At 34.5% G+C, this 22566-nt stretch overlaps 1 protein-coding gene across 1 annotated transcript in view; it reads left to right on the forward strand.

Moving 5' to 3' along the window:
- LOC118194750 (uncharacterized) overlaps window positions 1-22566 on the forward strand; it is a 631198-nt gene that overhangs the window by 494949 nt on the left and 113683 nt on the right. The window contains exon 11 of the mRNA XM_085810543.1: window positions 6857-7011. Within this exon, the coding sequence (XP_085666669.1) occupies window positions 6857-7011 (155 nt within the window). The remainder of the gene's footprint in view (window positions 1-6856; window positions 7012-22566) is intronic.

Below are 22566 nucleotides of genomic sequence, written 5' to 3' on the forward strand. Positions count from 1 at the left end.
TGTCTGCTATTCCATTACCTTACTACAAATTCTGTTGCTATTTCGTTTTCACTTCTCTGTTTTTTCTGCCCGACTGTTTCTTCTCCCTGTTGTATTAAGAATATCTTGCACTGATAACATTTTACAGCCGTCATCCATACTCGTTTTTCCCCGTTCCACACTTCTCTGTTTTTTCCTTTACACTTCCAAATTCCTGAATACCAGAAATAATTTTAACAAAGCGTTAAACTAAAATCCCACAACTTGTAAAATATCCTTCCTTAGCGATGTCAAAGATCCGTTCTTCAAGCCATCTGTAAAAATTAGGATTCAACTCTTAAATTAATTTCAAGCTTAGCAATGAAATGCATTGCATCATAAATAGTTATTCTCTTTCAGAATGTCACAAGCACTCATCTCCTTCAAGTACTATAATCTATTGCATAAAAAAGGCACTTCAAGGCCGTTGCCCATCTTCCTATTTGCTATGATAAAGTATGTCATCATCACCGCACAGCACTTACTTTCGCAATTTAATTTGAGACTGAAGCTTAACTCAGTCTTCTCTTGCGCCGCCATTTTTATGATTTTATGAAGCAAAACGCGCTTAACGGAAATTAGGGGGGAGGGGGAATGTAGACGGTGCGAGCCATCTGCTCCAGCTATCATTCCTATGGTTCCGAGGCAAGCCGGGCGGAATAAAATGAACTTAAAAGTTTCTATTTTAAAGTAACATGTTATAGTCAAACTTTTTCACGTTCACGCAAGGCTGCCAGGATAATCCGTGCTGTTCTGGGTTTGAATAGATATTTTGCTCTACCTCTGAATAGCAACGCGAAAATCAATAGAAGCGCATCGATTTAGAAAACGCCAAGTGGCAACAGTGTGAAATTTGGAACTTGCTTTCGATTTGTTTGATGCAGCTCCAATGCTGCTGATAGGAAGTTAAATCGATATATTCTAGATTAGATTAATTTGCTTTGTATTCTAATAAATTCCCTTTTAAACTAGATTGAATATTGATTTATATAGAAGTACCGTTGAACCATAAATGTAGAAATTTAGATTGCGGCATTCCGATGTATTTTAGAACTTTGCTAGATATGCCGCGCCATTTGTCTAACGAGCACGCGTTAAGATAAATGCATTTCTTAAAAAGCTTAAAAAATGATTCCAGGAAAATACTTCAATATATTTTGAACAACTAATTTTTTAAATAAACATTTCCAACAATTTGTTTCGGAAGAAAATACAGAAGAATCCAAAACTGTTTCCTGTTTTAAATCATTTTCTTACTGTACTTCTGCATGAGGTACACATTCTTAATAATAATGCAAATAAATATTCTGGATTTACGCATTTAACATCTGCGCAGCTTTCCAAGATCGGCTTTCATCGTTGTCGAGAATTATTTTTGCTCCTTCTTAATTACTTCCGCTTGTTTTATTCTTTATTTCTTTGGAGTCAGCGAAACGATAACATTTATTACATTCAGTTGATAAGCAAAGCTAAAACTACGAAAATGGTCTTGACTGTTCTTCTATTTTGATTCGAAACTACATTTTTTTTTTTTTTTTTTTTTTTTTTTTTTTTTTTTTTTTAATCTAGCTACATGTTAAAAAACCCGTACCATATTTGATTGCACAAGTAGTATTTTCATTCCCAGATCATTTAAAAAGTTACTGATAAGAACTTTTACAGCATCATATATGATTATTATCATTAGATTTTTTTTCCCAAATTGTACTGGAGGTCAGGTATATTCCAAGTTTGTTTTTAAAAGGTTTTCAAAAGGAAAGAATTCTTAACCATTTTAATTATTACTTTTCAAATGAATAGGTTATTACTAATTTACGAATTTCAAAACACATTTCACGAGATAGTGGGTTAGACGAGTATTTAAATTGTATCATTTTATTTTTGAAATGTATAAAAAAGTAAGAGAGGCGTTAAATTAAATAACTTATAAATTTATAATAAATAAATTAAGTAAGTAAGTCTATATAGTTATGGTGTTCTATTTACTTGAACACTTTTCTAGTTCTAGTTACTTGAATACCTACTAGAATTGTAGAGCGCTCTTTCGCTGAGTTCTACTGGGTTAGTAACAACAACAGAAGAATAGTTAAAATACCCTTTTATTTTAACTCAGATATATTCACAGATGACCCCATTTTGGCGTACAAATAGCCAGCCAGCACTTATGGCTTTAACATAAAAGTAGAAAACGTAAATCTAAACTAATTCTAAGTTCAATAATCAGCCGAAGCTACACAGAGATATTTAACACATATATGGCTCTTTAGCTGATATCACCGCCATAGATTTGCAGGCAATTAATATGCACGGCAGTAAAATAACAAGTTTGACGAGTAACAACAACGCGGCCGAAAGGCAGAACTCAATCTGTCGGAAGTAACTCAAATTATAACTTAATCAGTCGTTCCTGTCCTATTTTGCATAAAACGTGAAACTAAAAACTCATTCGTGCAGGAAAGCATTGGTAGAAAAATAAGAATGGAAAGAATAGGTTGTTTCCAAAATCAAAATTAACTGTTAGGAAAATAAAGTAAAACCCTATAAAGTAGAATATTTATTATAGCAAATAAGCATAAACGGAACTGTTAAATCACAAATTTCAAAGTGAGTTGTGTAGTATATATCATCGATACTGCCAGTCAAGTACAAAACACTAAAATAAAATTGTTTGGAAGAACCATTTTTATCTGGATTATTTCCATATCACAAAGTATAATGTGTAGATTGTTCGAAAACTTTTTTCTGTATCACTTATGTCTTGAGCAAAAAGGGAAGGAAAAAGAACAAAAAATCGATTCTTCGGAAAATAAACTTTTTTTTAATTTATTTTATTTTTTTTACATATGCAATGCAATAAAAAAATTATGGCTTTTTTTTTTTTTTTTTTTTTTTTTTTTTTTTTGCGTGTCTCAATTTTTGCAGAGACAAAGAAAAAACACTGTAAACAAGGCTTCTTTTTATGTAATATTACGTCTCTTGCTTTCTGTACTGCAAAGGTTTTAAAAAAAGGAAATTCTTTAGGGAAATTTTAATGGGTTTTTCTCTTAATTTTTATGTAGGCAGGGCAACCATAAGGCTAATAAGTACTAAACACTTCTTATTATATTTCTCATACAATGAATCCACAATATATCGTTTTCAACAGGATAGGCGTATAAACGAGGGTCGTTAGAAAGCAACTAGGATAAAAAAAATTGTTTCGGATATTAAATAAACAACACAATGTAAGTAAATTACGTTTATTATTTTGTAGAGATATCAGGATTTGTTTTTGAGGGGTAAGGAAGCAGAAGAAAAGAAAAATTAGCAATTGCCCTCGCCGGAACTCGAAATAAGCTTTCAAATACGCTTCGAGCATGCTGACCACTACACCACGAAGGCATGCTAAGAAGGCAAGAGAAATACCTTATATACTCCCCCTTTTAAAGGGCGACTGAGGATTAGGGGACCCAATCCCCAGATCCTGGTGGTGGAGAATCACCATCCACCACCTTTTTAGTTCGGGCGCCACTGTAAAGATATTATTTCGAAGCAAGAGAGATTGAAAAATGAGCAGTGCTCTCGCCGGGACTCGAACCATGGACCTCTCGAATTCGCGTCGAGCGTGCTGACCACTACACCACAAAGACATGCTAAGAAGAAGATAGAAATAACTTCTAACTTTTAGCATGACTACACACATAAGCCACTTTTAAAAACTTCTTTTTTACACACAAAAATATATTGCATTCGTTATCTGTTGTTTCTTGCCTGAATTTCGCATTGAGATTCTTCGAAACTTAAAGTGGTTCATAATCTGACGCGCCTTAGGCGCAGAACAGCTCATTTACCTTTTACTAAGCTTTGTTAATCTGAGTGAAGTTAAACTATAACATGTTCATTTTCATCCTCAAGTCTCAGTTCACATTCATTACTTGTAAATCTAAGCTGACAAGAATAAGTTAATGAAGTTAGTAAAAATAAATTTATTAACTTTGCAAATAGTTATTGTAACTATATTTATTCCAACTATAAACTCTTCCACTATAAATATTCGCTATATCATGTCAATAAACTTAAATATTCCTTTGGTAATTTCTTATGGTTCCGATTTAGCAAATATGCCTACTCAAAGTTACTTAAATTGACAACACTTGTAGAATTTCTTTTTCACAAACTGAAATTGAAGAACAGATCTTTCATACTCTAGTTTTTCTCATATAAAAACATTTCGTTTTTCAGGAAAAGCATTATTATTTATCCCATGCGTAGTCTCTTTAGTCTTATTTTCGCATATATGTACATAACAATATTTCAAATTAAAATGGCTTAAAAAACTAAATTTTCCCAGTTCTGTTTTTGCCTTCATCGATGACACGTTAGCTCCTAAAGATAATACTAAATATGATTTACTTGATGTTCTGACAAATATGAATTCTGTAGATCCTGTAATACAGCTCATTTTGAATGTAAAACACTTAATTCCCCCTCTTTCCTTGCATTAAGTCAGGTGAAACAAACAACCACAATGCATCGGAATGTCTTCTTCCGTATATCTATCAGCATTTACCAGATCCTGCTATTCTATTTAAGAAAATGTTTACATGTGGTTAGAATCTAGCATAAGTAAGGTGTAAGAGTGCTTTTCATGATGAATGACGTAAAATGGGAAAAACAACAGATCTTTCACCATTTGGAAAAGGGCTTATTGTTGGTGCCCGTTTATCAGGGGCCTTGATTTCGAAGACAGCAAATCTCACTGGATTCTCAAAAGCAGCCGTATCAAAGGTTTTCAAAAGTTGGAATCAGAACCCACAGTCCTTCTCTAGAAGACACAGCTGCGGTTCGAGGCACAGTTTTCCAAAAGAGTGCTCGACATCGTCTCCGACGAATAGTACGGCAGAACAGGGTCTCTACTTTGCTTCATCTGACACATATCATCAAACAAGGCTCTTCCCAACAGATTTCAGCTTGAACCATGCTCATAGGATTGCAGAGGATAGGAAAGCATAGTCGGGTGCCTGTGAGAAAACTACTCATTTCTGCCCGACATGCAAGAATTCGTTTTCAGTGATGTCGGGAAAGAAGACACTGCACATCTGAAGACTGGAAACGGGTGAGTATTGTCGGATGAGTCACGCTACACCTTAATTCAGTAAGAACCACATGAAGCCATATTGCCTTACTCGCACTGCGCAAAGGTCTGGTGGGAGTATTATGATATGGGGGATGTTCTGCTGGTATGGGAGTGATGCCCTGGTGCTCCTTAAAGGTAAACAAATAGCCATGAGATACCTAGATATACTGGCAGATCAAGTGCACCCTGCAATATTGCATTTGTACCCTGATGGCGACGGATACTCCATTAACGATTATGCACCTATACATCGTGCCAGAAGTGTTCTAAATTGGTTCGCTGAACAGCAGTCTGATTTCCAACACCTTTCCTGGACACCGCATAGCCCGGATTTGAACCCAATAGAAAATATGTAGGATGTGCTGAAAAGACGCATCCTACAGCACCATCTAATTTACAAGATCCGGAAAGCTGCATAGCCAATGCATGGTATTCTCTGGACGTAAATGCACTCCAGAAGCATGTAGACTCGATGCCCCTACGAATCAGAGCAGTTATCCGTCCAAAATCTGGTGCAATACAATATTGATTTTAGGTTTTTAATTCATTGGCCAGTGTGTGTAAATGGCCCCACCGTTAACTCTCCTCTCCCATCTAATTTACAAGATCCGGAAAGCTGCATAGCCAATGCATGGTATTCTCTGGACGTAAATGCACTCCAGAAGCATGTAGACTCGATGCCCCTACGAATCAGAGCAGTTATCCGTCCAAAATCTGGTGCAATACAATATTGATTTTAGGTTTTTAATTCATTGGCCAGTGTGTGTAAATGGCCCCACCGTTAACTCTCCTCTCCCATCTAATTTACAAGATCCGGAAAGCTGCATAGCCAATGCATGGTATTCTCTGGACGTAAATGCACTCCAGAAGCATGTAGACTCGATGCCCCTACGAATCAGAGCAGTTATCCGTCCAAAATCTGGTGCAATACAATATTGATTTTAGGTTTTTAATTCATTGGCCAGTGTGTGTAAATGGCCCCACCGTTAACTCTCCTCTCCCATCTAATTTACAAGATCCGGAAAGCTGCATAGCCAATGCATGGTATTCTCTGGACGTAAATGCACTCCAGAAGCATGTAGACTCGATGCCCCTACGAATCAGAGCAGTTATCCGTCCAAAATCTGGTGCAATACAATATTGATTTTAGGTTTTTAATTCATTGGCCAGTGTGTGTAAATGGCCCCACCGTTAACTCTCCTCTCCCATCTAATTTACAAGATCCGGAAAGCTGCATAGCCAATGCATGGTATTCTCTGGACGTAAATGCACTCCAGAAGCATGTAGACTCGATGCCCCTACGAATCAGAGCAGTTATCCGTCCAAAATCTGGTGCAATACAATATTGATTTTAGGTTTTTAATTCATTGGCCAGTGTGTGTAAATGGCCCCACCGTTAACAGAACAGAACCGAAAATAGTTTGCTAGAAACATGGTTTCTGAAAGATTAATACAGTGGAACGATATTTGGGAAATACTAAATGTGAGATAAATAACATTATTTGCGTATGATTTTATTCGGAATCAAAAATGGCGAATGATTCATACTGGTAAATGACTGTTGTTGCAAGGATAGATCGAGGTTGTACTGTAATTTGCACAAGCGAATACAAGATGGAATTACCTGGGATAATGTTATTGATTACAGCAAAATTAAATTCAAATACTAGAAAGTCTATTTGATCTCAGTATGTTTTGATTTTTTTTTCATTTTTTTGACAGGTGAGCATTTTTCAAGAGTGCCAACCTGAGTTCCTTCACGATCTAGTGCTCAAGATGAAAGCCTATATTTTCACACCGGGGGACCTGATCTGCCGTAAAGGAGAAGTTGCGCGAGAAATGTTCATTATTGCTGACGGAATTTTAGAAGTCATCAGGTAAGAAATCTTTTTCTCCCTTATTCTCTAAACCTAGAAATATTAAGAGAACAAAGTTAATCAACGTTATCCAGGTAAATAAATTTTTAGAGTTTTTACATTGCTCAGATAAATATTTTAAATAATAAATTCAAATAGTAGTACTATTATAGAATTGCAAGCAATAGAAAATATTGATGAGTATTCGATATGGCAACTCTAATTTATTTTAATGAGCTTAAACTCCTACCTAAATAAATAAATAATTTTTATTTGCATTATGAAATAACCGTAAATTAAGCAACATGCTGAACTACTAACCAAGATTAGATTAGTAATAAGATTGTTATTTATTATTGAAAACTATATTATGTAAGATTTAGTTCTTAGAAAAACGTTCTCGCTTGTTTATTAATGAAGTGTAGATTCTTATAGCGGTCTTATGCATGTGAAAAGCAATATAATATGGCATTATTTAAAAAATTTATTACAATACTGTTTTTCTAACTGTTACGACTACTGAAATGATTCACTTCAGTTTTAAATAAAAGCTAATTAAAGCCATGTTATACTCCCTACAGCGGCCGAACGGCAAAGTATCTGAACAGTGGTAGTTCGGCCCGGGGTTCGAATCGCGCGAGTTCGAATCCGCGGGTTGATTGCATGGGCATTTTCGTAGTTTTCCCATGTATAGTATGTATACGAGCCAGTTTCCCTTAAAACGTCCTCCACGTAACCACATAAGGCAAGCCAATGTGCTCCCCTCACACAATTTTTAGTAATCCATTAATTATGCAAGAACAATTTTATCAACTATAAAGTGATGAACTTTGCTTAAGAATATTTAAGAACTAAGGAACTTTGCTTAAGAAAACAATAATAAGTTTCTTGATTTTGCAGTAAAAAGTAGCTTCGAAACTCTCCTGAAACTCTCATTTTCCATCTTGAATTAGAGAAATAAAAATTGAACGTATCCGGTGACATGACCTAATCATTCCTTTTCTAACAGAAGGTAAAAGACGATTTCTTTTCGTAATGTAAATGTAGGTGGAAGAAGTTAAAAAATGGCGCACTTAAAACATCGCAGTATGACACTGGGTAACACACTGTGGGAGCTGACATTTCCCTCTGGAACGTCTGACGCGTACACTTCCATCAGTATACTCCAGATTTTAGCCAGATTCATCGGAGTGCCACTGAAGTCGGAAGCGTGTGTGATTTAGAGACAGTGGAATCCTGGTAGAGGAACCCTTACACGCAGTTCATGCTGCAGCAGACGGCGACGGAATGTGGAGCTAGACAACACAACACCTTTAGCCGTGCTCCAATGTTGTGGTAACACACGAGAGGACGCTGTACGATCCCTGACATCCATGCAGATAGGGTTTCTGTCGTCCCGTGCCATTGTGTGCCCCACTGCTGGGATTTCGCCTTCTTTGGTTCTCCTCTGCCCATTACTTACAAACGCGCATCACTGTTGTGGCATAACGCTGTGTGCGGGCTGCAGTTGTTCGATACGAAAGACCACACTCTCGCATACCGATGCTACGGCCTCGTTCGAACTCCGTAAGTTGTTGGTATGAGTACCCTCCGCTGTTGACGAGGTACATTGACCATCAATTAAACTTTCACCACAGTAAACAAAGGACGGTAAACAGATTTCAACGCAACTTCACAGTCTTTTATATTCATGGAATACACGACCGGTTCTCATTCAGCGCATATGAAATCCGCTTTAATTCTAATCATTTGCATATCTTACCTTTACATTTATTGTAAATTTGGTTCAGTTTACATAATTCCTTCATGGTGTTGAAATTTTCACAAACATTAGTGTAATATTGCCTTTAATTTCGATAAGGTACTTCTCCCTCCTTTTTGGTATACCTTTGTGGTGTGGTGGTCTGAACGCCAGGCGCGTATTCCAGAGGTCCGTGGTTCGATTCCTAACGAGGGCATTGCTCATTTTTCATCTCTCCTGCTTCCAAAAAAATACCTAATGTCTCTACAGTGGCCCCGATTTAAAAGGGTGGTGGATGATGATTCTTCACACCCAAGATTTAGCGATTGGTTCCCCTGAAATCCCCAGTCACCCTTTAAAAGGGGGAGTAAATAAGGTATTTCTCTCGTTTTCTTGGCATGCCTTCATGGTGTGGTGGTCTGCACGCTGGGCGCCTATTCCAGAGGTCCGTGGTGTGATTCCCGGAGAAGGCGTTGCTCATTTTTCATCTCTCCGACCTCGAAATAACCTAATGTCTCTACAGGTTTAGCATTGAATTTTGGGAATACCTGAGATATTTCACCATCTTTACATATAGCTTTACTAGATGATTTCATTAAACTTGATTTAATAAAAAGTGAAAGAATTTTGAATGGGATTATGAAGTTTTCGCGCGGATTAATTTTCATCAGACAGTTGCTTTTTTCTCGTTTAGGATCTCTTCTTAATCTCTTCCAAGTTGTTGACCGTCATGAATTCTGATATTGCATTCTCAAATGAAATAAGGCTTTTTTTCTCTAAAATTGCAGTTGCCTTATGTTTAACGCCACGCTTTTAAGTTTTCGCAGATTTATCGCTGGTACTGTAACCCATTTGTTAAGGTTAATCTCGAAAAATTCGTACGATTTCTTTGAATTTTCAGAGATACATGTTATTAAAATGGTCATTAATATGTAAAATTCCCTTATAAATGTCTCTTGTTATAATTATTCAATAGTTATTCATATATGTCATATATAATCATCTTTATGTTAACGTGTACAGATCAAAATTAGCGTTAAAAAACTAATCGTTTTGGAATATTGACATAAACATTTAATGGTTTAATGTTTTTTTAGGTAAGAATTTAAAAAAATAGAATACGATAAAAGGAGCAAAGGTTTGTATTTTCGAACGTCGATTCTTTTCCAGAATTTACCAGATTCGCAGATTTAAATGTTTTCACACATAATAGTCAATGCATCGTCAACTACAACAAGTGTAATCCACAACATATATCTCGATAAATGCTTTCTGCTATTTTGAAAATATGAAGAATGATTAAGTATTTATTTGAGAAGATGGTTTCTGTCACTATTTTAGCATTTATAGTAAAATTATTCATGGACATTACATTTCTTTTGTTCTGACAAAGACCGCATGAAAGAATTTCCTGTCGATTACGTCACGAAACTGTTAGACACAGAGATAGAAAGCTAGTAAATATCACATTTGTATTGTCTGTTTATGTTATTAAAATTCCAGTCTAGACGTTACGCAAATTAGATAAAACTGAATTCTGATCTTTGAAATATTACTTGAACACTTGAATCTTAAAATTAATCTGACACTTGAACAGTTACGAAAAAATACAAGAACTTTATTTTTGAGGGAAAATATTTTAGCATGAGTGAACTGGATTGAGTTGATTAACAACGCGCAGGTGGTGCTATCTGTTTGGGATGCCTTCGCAGAAAACTTTCCAAGAGAAAGATTCGTATTCATGTTATGAAAAAAGCACCCACACACCTAGTCAGTTGTCGGAATCTAAGCCCAGGTATCCATTATCAACGGTTTCATCCACTCTTCCACTGATTACAAGATTTGCGTGTAATTCAATAAAGACCAATATTTTGAAAGTAGATTAATTTCATGTAAATAAATTTGGTGTGAAAAAAGATTTATTCATTGACGTCAAACAAACAAAAAAAATTAGCATTCCCTTTTGTAGAGTGATTGGTTAATTTGAAGCAGAAGACGTGAAAATATCCAATGCCCTTACCTGGACTCAAACCTGGACCTCTTGAATACGCGCCGAGCGTGTTACCGTTACACCACGAAGGCATGCTGAAAGGGGGGAGAAAGTGCCTTATGTACTCCACCTTTTAAAGGGCAACTGGGGATTAGGAAACCCAATCGCCAAATTTTGGTGGTGACGAATTACTGTCCACCACCTTTTCAATTTGGGCTCCACTGTCAATTTGGGCTCCACCTGAAAATTGTGCCATACCGTCCTGGACCTGGACCATACCGACTCGAACCTGGACGTCTGGAATACACGCCGAGTGAGTTACTGTTACACCACGAAGGCATGCGGGAGGGAGGGAGAAAATGCCTTATACTTTTAAGAATGCCAGTCTGGCAGACCTTTTTTCAAGTATTTGGTACGATTCCTAAATTATTTATTCTAACCCTGCAATGTCGCATTTAAACTTAAATTAATAGATTTCATAAGTATTTTATATTTCAACAGTACAAGAAAAAAGAAATATATCTGTTTGATAAACAAAGATATTTCTCAGTTCGTTAGCTTTTAAATCAATAAAAATAGATATTCATAGGCCGCTATATGGAAGTAGATATTATTTAAATATCCGTATAAATAAATATGAAGCCAAATTTATCAAAAGAAAATAATTCTACATATCATAGCAATTAGAAAATTAGAAATAATTAGAAAACTGCTTATGAAAAAGCCAATATATTTTACGTATCTTGGGATCACTGAAGAGCTATATATATAATCAATTGTATCAAATTTTATAATATTATTTTTGGAAGATTTTTTAATTTTGTAAGGATTTTGATTTCAATAACTTCTAAGAGTGTTATGTTTATCTGTAAATACATTTTAATACATATCGAAGTAGTCTTATCCTTGAAACAGGTATTTTGGATACTGCCAGCAACTCACTATTTGTACGTTAGAAAATTTTGAAATATTTGCATCTCAATTTTTCAAAAGTATTAAAGAAAAGCACATTTGCTCCGTGATGGAAAATACGTCCTTCAAAATAACGGATTACTTACATACAGATGCGGAAAAACACTCCATCTCTTGCACATTAATCATATTCATGCAGGTTTCCACCTCATGCATTGGAGAGCTGCCATATTCTTAGCTTAAAATGCCTGAGGTTTTTCGACACATAAATACGAGAACGTAATATACGTAGAAAGAATTATTTGTTAAAGCAAACTTATTCCAATAAATTTAAAAAAAATATTCCAATAAATATTTTGGAAGTACATGTACTTAACGTATTTTCTCCCTATTTTGGCAAATTTCTTCAGCTTTAAATCGGTTTTCCAAAGTTTTATAACCGATTCGAAGAAAAATATCCCCATTTGCTTGCCTAAATTATCATTTTTCAATACTCATTGCTCAAATGAGTTTCGGTCAGTTGTTTTATATAAATAAAAATGATGGTTTTAGGCGACATATTCTTATACGTGAATTAGGTATCAATACTATTATTTAATCTAAATTAAATCAGATCTGAAACTATTTCATCACTTTGCAAAACTAAGTGAATTGTCTGTATAGCTTTCAATGTAATGAAATTACTTTTTTTCCATTAAAATTTTCAGTAGGGAATCAAATATTATATACGTAATATAATTCGAAAATAAATTGACGCAATTGTTGTAAATAGTTCAGCAGTTTTAAAGTAAAGAGTCTTGCATTTGAAATTTTTTTAAAGTTCTAAAAGCAACTAAATATTCATTTATGATAAATTAAAAGAAAATGTTTTAAAAATTTTGATACTGGATTAAATGCTCAGTTAATTGTTCATTTCTTTAAAATAATAATTTTTTAATCATTAATTTCTAATCTTACAACAAACTGCAATCTAAAATTCTAATAACAATATGTAACCTTGCCTCCAATTAAAAAGAATTTTTTCTAAATTAGACAGATTTTTAAAACAGAGCAAATTTTTCATTTTAAGGCTCTTGCTGTTTGCATTAAGTGTTGAAACTCTGGATTATTTCCAGAGATAGTTAATCTTCACCATTCGGTTAATCAGTCGATGAATATTCCTGAAAATTAGACGTAATTCTTCCGTGGCGTGTAACGATATGAACATCCGATTCACTTGTAAATAATTTGGTTAATTGGAATATAAAATCTAGTGAATAACTCAACATTTTTATATTACTTACTAAATCTGTAAGGTATTTACTCCCTCCTTTCAGCATGACTTGAGAATGTAATGGTAGTACACTCAGCGCGTATTCGAGCGCTCCAGGTTTGAGTCTCAGAAAGGGCATTGCACACTTTTCATGTCCCCTGCTTTAAAAAATCCTAATGACTCTACAGTTGCGCCCGAACTAAAAGGTGGTGGACAATAGTTCATCGCCACCAGAATTTGTCGGTCTCCTAATCCTCAGTCTCTTTTAAAAAGTCGAAGTATATAAATTATTTTTCCCGTTCTTCCAGCATGCCCTCGCTGTGTAACGGTAGCACACTTTCACGTATTTGAGAGGTTAGGTTCGAGTTCCGGCGGAGCTACTGCACACTTTTTATTTCCCCTGCTTTAAAAAATCTTAATAATTCTACAAATGCCATGCATATTTTGTCCATACGTACTGAAGAGAAATCGTTTTTTAATAGAATATATTCCATTCCTTCCTAAACAAATGTATTATATAATGTTATTCTCTATTAAGAAATCCAACTTATGAGATATTTTATAGTTATCCCATATTTTATAGTTATCAATGATAAAACTCTGTTAAAATTAGGTATTAAGTTCCTCAGCTTTTCTTACAATCACCAATTAGATTCAGATTGCATTCCAAAATATCTAACATCACGAATAGTAGGTAATTCTTACTTCACTTAAGAGCAGAAAGTATTTTCGTACTTCTACAAAGCAATCTAGAATTGTTGGATTACATCGGATTATCGGATGCCATCGAATGAACTTGTCAACAGAATTCGGGAACTACATAATTCTATTTAATAGTAGAGGTTATTATTTAAATTAGTAAATTAGCAAGTTATTTATAATTTTAGCGTTTGCTATAATTTCTTCTTTTCTTTTCCTTACCAGAAATGTCACTGAGTTAGAGAGTATTTAATCTGAGAATTTGGGGATTCTAAAACTGAACGTGTTTCTGCCTCTAGTGCCTAGATTCCATAGCTCTGTTAGTTCTCAGAAGTTTGCAATTTATTCGGCTTTGCGTGATTGCTGTCCATAATTTGAATTGTTACTCTGGGATCAGAAAATATTAGCCAGATAAGATTTAATTTAATTGTGTAGTCTTTGACTACTGGTCTACGTTTTAAATTTTGAATTTGACTGTTATTTTAGTTGCATCGTCACCAGTTGTGGTTAATTCCGTTAGCTGGAGAAAGTGCATTTATGTTCCAAAATAAAAAAATAATAATAATAAATAATGAAAAGGTTTAAATAAAAAGATTTCTTTCCAGGCTTTGTAGTTAATTTCCAGGCTTAATTTCAAACACAGCGATAATTCGCTTTATGTTCATTAGAAGTTTGGACTAGTTTATGCTCCCAAAGTAATACAAAGTAGACCTACAAAGAAAAATTAGACCTAAAAAGTGATCTAACAAAATATGGATATGTGTTATCAGAACATAAAATGAAGGAAACAGTTCTCAGTGTAACATGTGAATGATTTTATCTCAGACGCTGTATGTATGAATGAATCTCAGCTGTAATGAAATAAAGTCGTCGGACTCATCCTTAAAATAGCGCTTCGCTGCTTTAATTGAAGTGTTTTAAAAAGCGAACTCTGAAAATGCTTAAATGTAAACCTTTGGCTTTTCTATATCATTTCAAGCTAATGGTTCGGCTGACGAGCAGAAGTGAAAAAAAAAAAACTTGTTTAAGAAAGTTACCACAAGCAGAATCTCTGCACAGCACTATAAATACATTCGAGTCAGTGGTTTTCCTTGCAGTGCATTGCTAATAGCGGGAGTAATAACAGAATGATGTAATCACCAAAACGTGCTGGTAGAAGAAAACGCTTATAAGATAGCAGAAACGCTACGCTTGTTACGAAATATCCAGGCAAAGTAAGATAGTTTCCCCGCAAAGCAGTTTTAGGGTTGCCATAAAAGACAAAAGGAATGCAGAGTTGCCAGATTTAGCGGGAAATTGCCCATTTGGCGACGAAATTGGCGGTATGCCATAGGCGGATGGAGAACCTTCTGGAACGAATTCTTACTGGTTTAGCCCAGAATGTTCTCGAACACAAGCCAAAAATTATATAATAAACCTTGCGGTACGCGGTTTACATGAAAAAATGCGCCAAATAAATTTTTGAATTTCTCCTTAAATGTCCCACCAAATTTTACGAAGTTTAACAGCTAAGCATAATTTGATATGAAAAACTAATTGGCATGTTGTTTCACAAAAAGTCTGATTTTGTGAAAAAATACTTATATGCAATGCTATATATAAATCTAATGCATATCCTAGGTCGCGGTTTCGAGGAATGAAAAACGCAAGTTGAATTTCGTCAATCGCTCTAGTAGAAGAGATGCAGGACTGCCCCCCCCTCTTTTTTTCGCGGTGTGTCTAGCCACAAAGCGACATCAAGCATTCAGTGATTTGAACCAAATCACATATACTTTATTGACGAACTTCTTAGAGCCTAGCCTTCAATACCATTAAAAAACCTGTGCCGTATGTTAAAGTATAGAATAATGACTTAAAAAATCTAGGCATACTATATAGAAGGCGATACAGTGGCGTTAAGGGCCATTCAGACTGGAGTTTATCTGAGCTAATGGAGTCACTTCCATGTCTGGACTAGCTCCGCCATGCTTGCAGTTCAGATTTTTCAACTTGCTACGCTATGGGCAAAAACTGTTTTGGGAGATGGGTCGGGTTAGTTAGTTGTTTCCATTAGCTTAGATAAACCCCAATCTGAACTGCCCTTTACAGGCGCACTTTCATAACACTTTCGCAAGCTTGTTGTAACCCTGCTGCGTAAGCTCAGTTTATGTATTATGGCCAAATGTAAGTCATCAGCAAGCAGTCAGCAGCATACTATTGTGTCATTACCATGCCACACATCATCAGCATATTATTTTCTGTTTTGGATGTCAGATGATTCATTCCCATTTAATATATACTGTGAATTCCAAAATGTTATACAAATTAGGAAATTATTTATCTAACAGTGAACGTTAAAAGAGAAAATGTTGTTAAAGGAAGTTCAATGTAAAAATTCTTATCATTACTATTTAAAAAAGGCAAATTAATAAAATTAAACAGTCTTGAGTCATAATTATTTTAAATATACTTGGACTGCATTTGAAAAATGAAATAAACTTAATTTCAAACAATTTCCTTGGTTTAATATTTATTTCAATGAATTCAGAATCAAAGTACTCTTACCTCAATATTCAAAGTTTGAAGCAAATTTATTTTAAATTCTTTAAATTTAAAGCTTACTCCAATAATTTCACCTCACATTTATATATAGCATTGCATATGAGTATTTTTTCACAAAATCAGACTTTTTGTGAAACAACATGCCAATTAGTTTTTCATATCACATAAACCTTTGTTGAAATATCCCACATACTGACAATATAGAATTTATTTCTTCTTAATGATTGTTTCTCTGCAATCCATGATATGATTTTTGATATAATCGCAACTCCAATCGGCAATTTCATTATACTTGCAACAAGAAGAAAATATTTGCTAAACAGACTAATAAATTCCTGAATAAATGAAACTAATGAATTCCTGATAACCATATCTGTCGCAGATAAATGCAATTTCTGACACGGAGATAGAGTCTAAATAAGGACATTCTGATGTAACACCAATTCGTATCGTCATCGTCTTTGGACTTTTTTTCTTCCTGATGATAATAATATTTGTACTATTTGGATTATGTTATATGAATTATTTTTATCTAGAACTGAAGTAATTCATCCGAACATCAACGATGCATTTTATTTAATTTATCCAAACTCTCTGTAGCAGTTAGCTTCTTTTCAGCTTATTTCAGACTTTATCTTTGGGAATTTTAAATGCACAAATGGTAAATTTGTTAGGTATTTAAGATATTAAAACAAACAGGTCCTTCATGTTTAATTCAATGAACTCAGAATGACTTTCTTTATTAATTACACTGGTGTAAGAAATTAAGAGAATTTTCATATTTAATCTACATTCTCCAGAACTACGGGATAAATTTTAATAAAATTTGGTGTGAACATAGGTTGATATAATACAAACGAAATAAACAATCAACAGTTATAGACACATATGTTCGTGTGTACCACTCATGGGAGTCTGAAAGTCTGAAACAGTGGTTCCAGAAGACACAAAAGAAATCAATTAATAGGGGTAACAGTCCCCTCTTACAGCCATAGAGACCTCGCAGCCTGATGTCATACTGGAAATAAGGCAGTTTATCAGTGCCTGTGGCAACTGGTCCCACTCATTCAGTAACGCTGTTTTCAGTTCCTGGATGGTTCTCGGAGAGGGGTTGCGAGTTGCATTTGCCCTACCCAGAGCGTCCCAGATTTGCTCTATAGGGTGGAGGTCTGGAGACCTGACTCGCCAAACCATCCGACGAATATCCTCTCTCGAGAAATTCGTTGACCAGAAGAACTCTATGTGGCCTCGCGTTATCTTCCTGTAAGATGAACTCAGGGCCCACTGCAGCCCGGAAAAGGCGAACATAGGGCTCCATCTCTATACCTCACGCCAGACACAGTTATTTGTTGATTATTGTTATTGAACAATTATTTGTTGATTTCGCGGACATTGAAGGGTAGGTAGAGGGTCCCTGGCTCTCTCCATATGAAAGTACGACGAGAATCGGTGTTTAGACTAAAACCGAACTCGTCTGTGAACAGAGCGGTTACTCATTGATCCGTACTCCAATCACTATGTTGCCTGCACCATGCTAATCGAACTCTCCTGTCCGTAGACGTGAGCGAGACGCAAACAGCCGGTCTCCTGGTAAACAAGCCTCTCTCATTCAGTCTTTTGGAAACAGTCACCCTTGTTACACGGGTTCCTGTGGCTGCATACAGGTCCCGAGAGAACTGAGAAGGTGTAACCCCTCTATTACGCATCGCTAAAATGGACAAATAGCGATCTTCACTGGCCGTTGTGGCTCTTCGACGAACTTGCCCAGGCTTTCTCTCGATGAATCCAGTATCCTGGAACTGTTTCCATATGTTACACACGACGCTGGGCGTTAAATTAAACTCTATGCATATCTGGACTTGCGATCGGCCTGCCTCTAGCCTCCCCACAATTCGCCACATCATTCCATCATCTAAATGTTGGTGGTGTTTCATTTTTACTGTTTCGATGTGAATTTAACCGATTGCTTCAAAATAACGCCAAGAAATTCGCCGAGGTGTGCTAGCGAGCGCAATTGGTCTTACGCTCCACGCGCTTATAAAGCCTGTTTTTCTGCTGGCTACGCCTACACACACGTGTACGCTTACGCATTTGCCGTACAAGATTTGCATTTTTATCTAGAAGCATTGGTTTTTCCTTCAGTTCAGTTTTTTTTTCATGCAATTCTATAAAATATGCAAATTCTCTTAATTTATTTCACCAGTGTACTTCAGCTACCTGAGTTCCTGATTTTCGTTTTATTGCTAAAATATATTTTCGACAAAGAAACGTATTTTTAAGTGCTAGAGCATTTTTATACAGATATCTCTTTCGCTTTGGAAACGTAGCATAAGCTTTCGTCTTAAATCACAGTTTGAATATCTTCATTCACAATTATTCTTATCCGTTATTTTAAAATGCTGCTTATTTACAAAGGAATTTCCTAAAGTGTTAATGCATTATAGATCCACAAAATATTCGGATACAGTTAAACTATGTGCACACTTAAAATTGTTGCATCAGGCATCGTCTTTATTAAATAGCTATTTATCAATTCGGTTTTTCATTACATTAATTTTTCTAATAATTAGCCTTTAGGTCTTACGCAATTTTTTTCTTGGCTTCTGTCGCTTTAATTTGTCCTGTAGGGATTATTTTAATTTTCTAATAGTTATTTTTAATTTTGAAACTCTTTCCTTTAAATTCTTGTTATCCACCTACAGTTCTCGACCAGAATGAGTTATTATTATCGCGTTTTATGTAAATGAAGTAGAACCAGTGTTTAATGAGAAGTTCAGTCACTTCCCTAAAAGAGCTCAGAAGTTCTCAGTAAAGCGTGTTCTGCTTTTCGGACCACGTTGTTGCTTTAAGCCTATCTTACAACGTACGATCGTAGTCTTATGTGCCTATTAGGTATTCGCCGGTGAGGTTTAATTACGGGCTAACTGGGTGAGTTATCTTTGTAAAGCTTCGGTTAAAGTTTAGCTAATTAGAATTAGTTTAGTTCCTTATTTTCTATCTTAAGTTAAAGCCCAATTGGAGGCTTTCCTGTAAGCCTGAGAAGAGGCCGATTGTATTATTTCTGAGAGTGAATAAAAGGGTATTTTAACCCTTCTTTGGACCCATTCTTATAGTTGTAAGAAGACCATCTAATAGTCGCTAAACTTTTCAATAAAGCTCTAGTAGCCAAGGGAACGTCAATTAACTAGAACGTTTTAATCAAATTCAAATCTTTATGCAAAGTTAATTTATTTTAAAATAAAATTTAAATATTGCTCTTTCTTTACTGCAAATTTTACTTAGTTCAAATTCTTTCTTACTTATGCGAATTTCTCCTCGCTTTGAAGTTTTGCCTCGTGCTATATTCAGACCCGCATTTTTAACTGTTGTGTAAATGAACGTTCATACTGAATTTTAAAGTCTGATAATATTCTAATCTTTTAAAATTAGAATATTACTAGACTTTAAATTTGCAGATTTGTAATTTTTAATATTCTTAGGATAATTGCAAGAAAATTTCTGTTGGAGTTTATTTATGAAAGTTCTATGAATGTAAATTTGTTAGCTTTAAAGTTTCAGGCTACCTGTATATTTTGAAACTAATTCAGAAATGCCCAAATATGAATGACTGAAAAATCGAAGATACTAACAACGATAGAAATCTTTCGGCACTGTTTTGTATTTTTGGAAGCATTAAATGCATATCCTATTTGAAATACCATCTGTATTTCAATAAATACAGTTCTAACAATACAAACCTGTTTTTCAGATTTCTCGTATAAAATACGTAAATTCTCACTTGTTTTAGTAACATACACTAAAGTCGAGACTCCTACGTAGACTTCAGAGATTTATCGGTATGTCTACATAAACAGAAATTTACTAAGGGTGTAAAAGACCTTTTTATTAAGAATTCAATACTCAAGAGCTCAAGAAGGCACTGCCGGTGCTTACAAATCAGCCACCAGCGTGAACTCAAAATTAGAATTTTAAATTAAAACTAAATTTAAGTCTTATTTAACCAATGGCTACGCAGGGCTATTTAAACTCTCAAGTTGACTCTTAACCTATACCGGCGTGAGCACTGTCTGAAAGAATAAAGCAACTCCATAGACAGGAATGCTTATTGTAGAATAACTAGTAATGTGGTATTCAGCAGGCCGAAGACGCTCTGGCTAAATTAATGTCAAACTTTTACTTAAATGCGCGCAAGCTGAGAATGTATTCTGGCAGAGAAACGAAAGGGAAGAAGTGATAATATAGATTCGCAGCACAAAATAGCTGCTTAATTAATATAAATCTCTTACAACCTAAAGTGAAGAAAAGAAATGAATGAGAATATATATAAATATACCAGATTTCTTTCCAAGATTATTGGTAATCAGCAACAAGAATACATTTGCTAAGCAGTCCCTAATTAAATTCAAAAACACTGCATATTATTTCTGACTTACTGATTTCGAGAAAACAAGATCCATACTGCTATAACACTCTTACTGTTGTTCTCATTCTTTTTTTAATAGTTATCGTAATTACTAGCATATTTCTCTTCCTCGCGTAATTCCTTCCGCAGTTTTTTCAGCATATAGAAACTTCTGATTTAAGATAACAATGTAAAATGTATGCATAAATTTTAAAGCATTTTATGGAAGTAAAAAGGAATATTATTGAAATTGAAAACCTTTTGAAATACATATTTTAATAATGTTAGTGTACTTTTATGCGAGAGTTTTAATAGGCTATGTTTATTATTACAGTCGTCTCTTCGGAAATATTATACACGACATATTTTTCCCCTGCCAGATTTCAAGCGGTATGATTAATATGAAAAGGGGGAGGGGCATATACGAAGAAATACAGAAATTGTTACAATAATACTTGCGTTTGTTTGGCCTATTTAATTTGATCTGATTTCACCAAGAAGGAAAATTATTATCTATTCATAAATTGGCGAGCAATTATTGCTTCCTCCAAAAAAAATCAAATAGTCTGGCATCTAATATCACCTTTTTTGCTATCTTTGTAAATTTTAATCCTATATCCCAAAGTTATTGTACTTATTTAAAATGCTAAGATTTAAATGTGACTATTTGTCATAATATGGCAAAATTTTGTAACTGGTTACATTCTCTAACTATACTGTATTTAAAATACAAAGTAAGCACTTATGTTTAATTCAAAGATTTCGAATAAACCATTCTTTATCTAAGTTTCTTACTTTTAGTTCTTAAACTGAAATGCATATTACGTAATCGAATTTACCTTTAAATATGTTGCCCTTCAAACTGTAGCATTTAATAAATTTTACAATGTATTTCTTTAAACTAAAACAACACAGCACTTACTTCGTTAATATTTTATGACGTTTTCAGCATTCCAAACTCATATATAAATATGGCTAGTTAACTTGAATATTTTCGATAGTTTTAATGCATTGTAAGTATGCAAAGTTCCTGGCATACTTCGAGAACGAGGCTGAAATGAGTGTGGTTAAAATTGATAAATTATATTTTTTATTTCAAAAATATTCCTGCAACTAATTTTTATACATTGAGCAGATTTCTCTTCTCTTATTAGAAACGTATCGTTTCTAAATTCACATTATGAAACATTAATGCATCAGTATTAATTATCAACATTAATAGCAGTATGAGGTAGCAATATTAAAGTTTTAAGCTGTGAATATTAGAATTAGCGTACAAGCGAATATATGTAACAATGCCTTTTTTCTTTAAAATGGCTCTCTGAAAATCTTATTCGTATCACAGGCGCAGCCTAATATTTAAATAATATACTGTTATAAGAATTTTAAGTTTTACTAAGGTTTATTTTATTTTAAAACTTTATTGTTTCCTCTTATTTTCCACTTACTACCAGAATAAACGCGGGTAGTTTTGTTATGCAAATTGTAAGTATTTAAGTTGTGGCTTTTAGCTAAGAAGAAAGAAAGAGATTTCTCGCCACATTTATTTCACGCACGCTTTTCAGTTAGTTGCTGTCCGCCTTTAAGGCCAGAGGTTTAGTCCTCTTGATATTGAAGACGTATTATAGTTTTCCCCGCATTCTACGTACTACATACGTAAAGATCTAAAAGACCAATCTGAGTGTTACTACCTTTGTAAAATATTTGAGTTAGCTCTTATTTAATTTTAGTTAGTATGTAGTTCTTATTTTTACGTTCAGAGCACAAGTACTGGCCTCTGTATCCCGAAATGGTGGAGCGACTGTAAACTGTGAAGAATAAAGGGTAATTAAACCCTTCTTTTCTTTGGCATGCCTTTTACAAGTTCAAAAAGTATAGTTTAAAGTAAACTCACTGTTCTACTTAGGACACCCACATGTTCACCAAACAGATTAGAAGAAATAGTAGTCCTGATACTGTAAAGGTATTTTTTCATTTAAATTTTATATTTTATGTAAAAGGAAAATTTTTATTTCAGGTACACACAAAACATTGGCATT

Source organism: Stegodyphus dumicola, chromosome 2, assembly GCF_044657685.1.
Source record: "Stegodyphus dumicola isolate Sdum_Otavi_A_Nest chromosome 2, ASM4465768v1".
Taxonomy (NCBI): Eukaryota; Metazoa; Arthropoda; class Arachnida; order Araneae; family Eresidae; genus Stegodyphus; species Stegodyphus dumicola.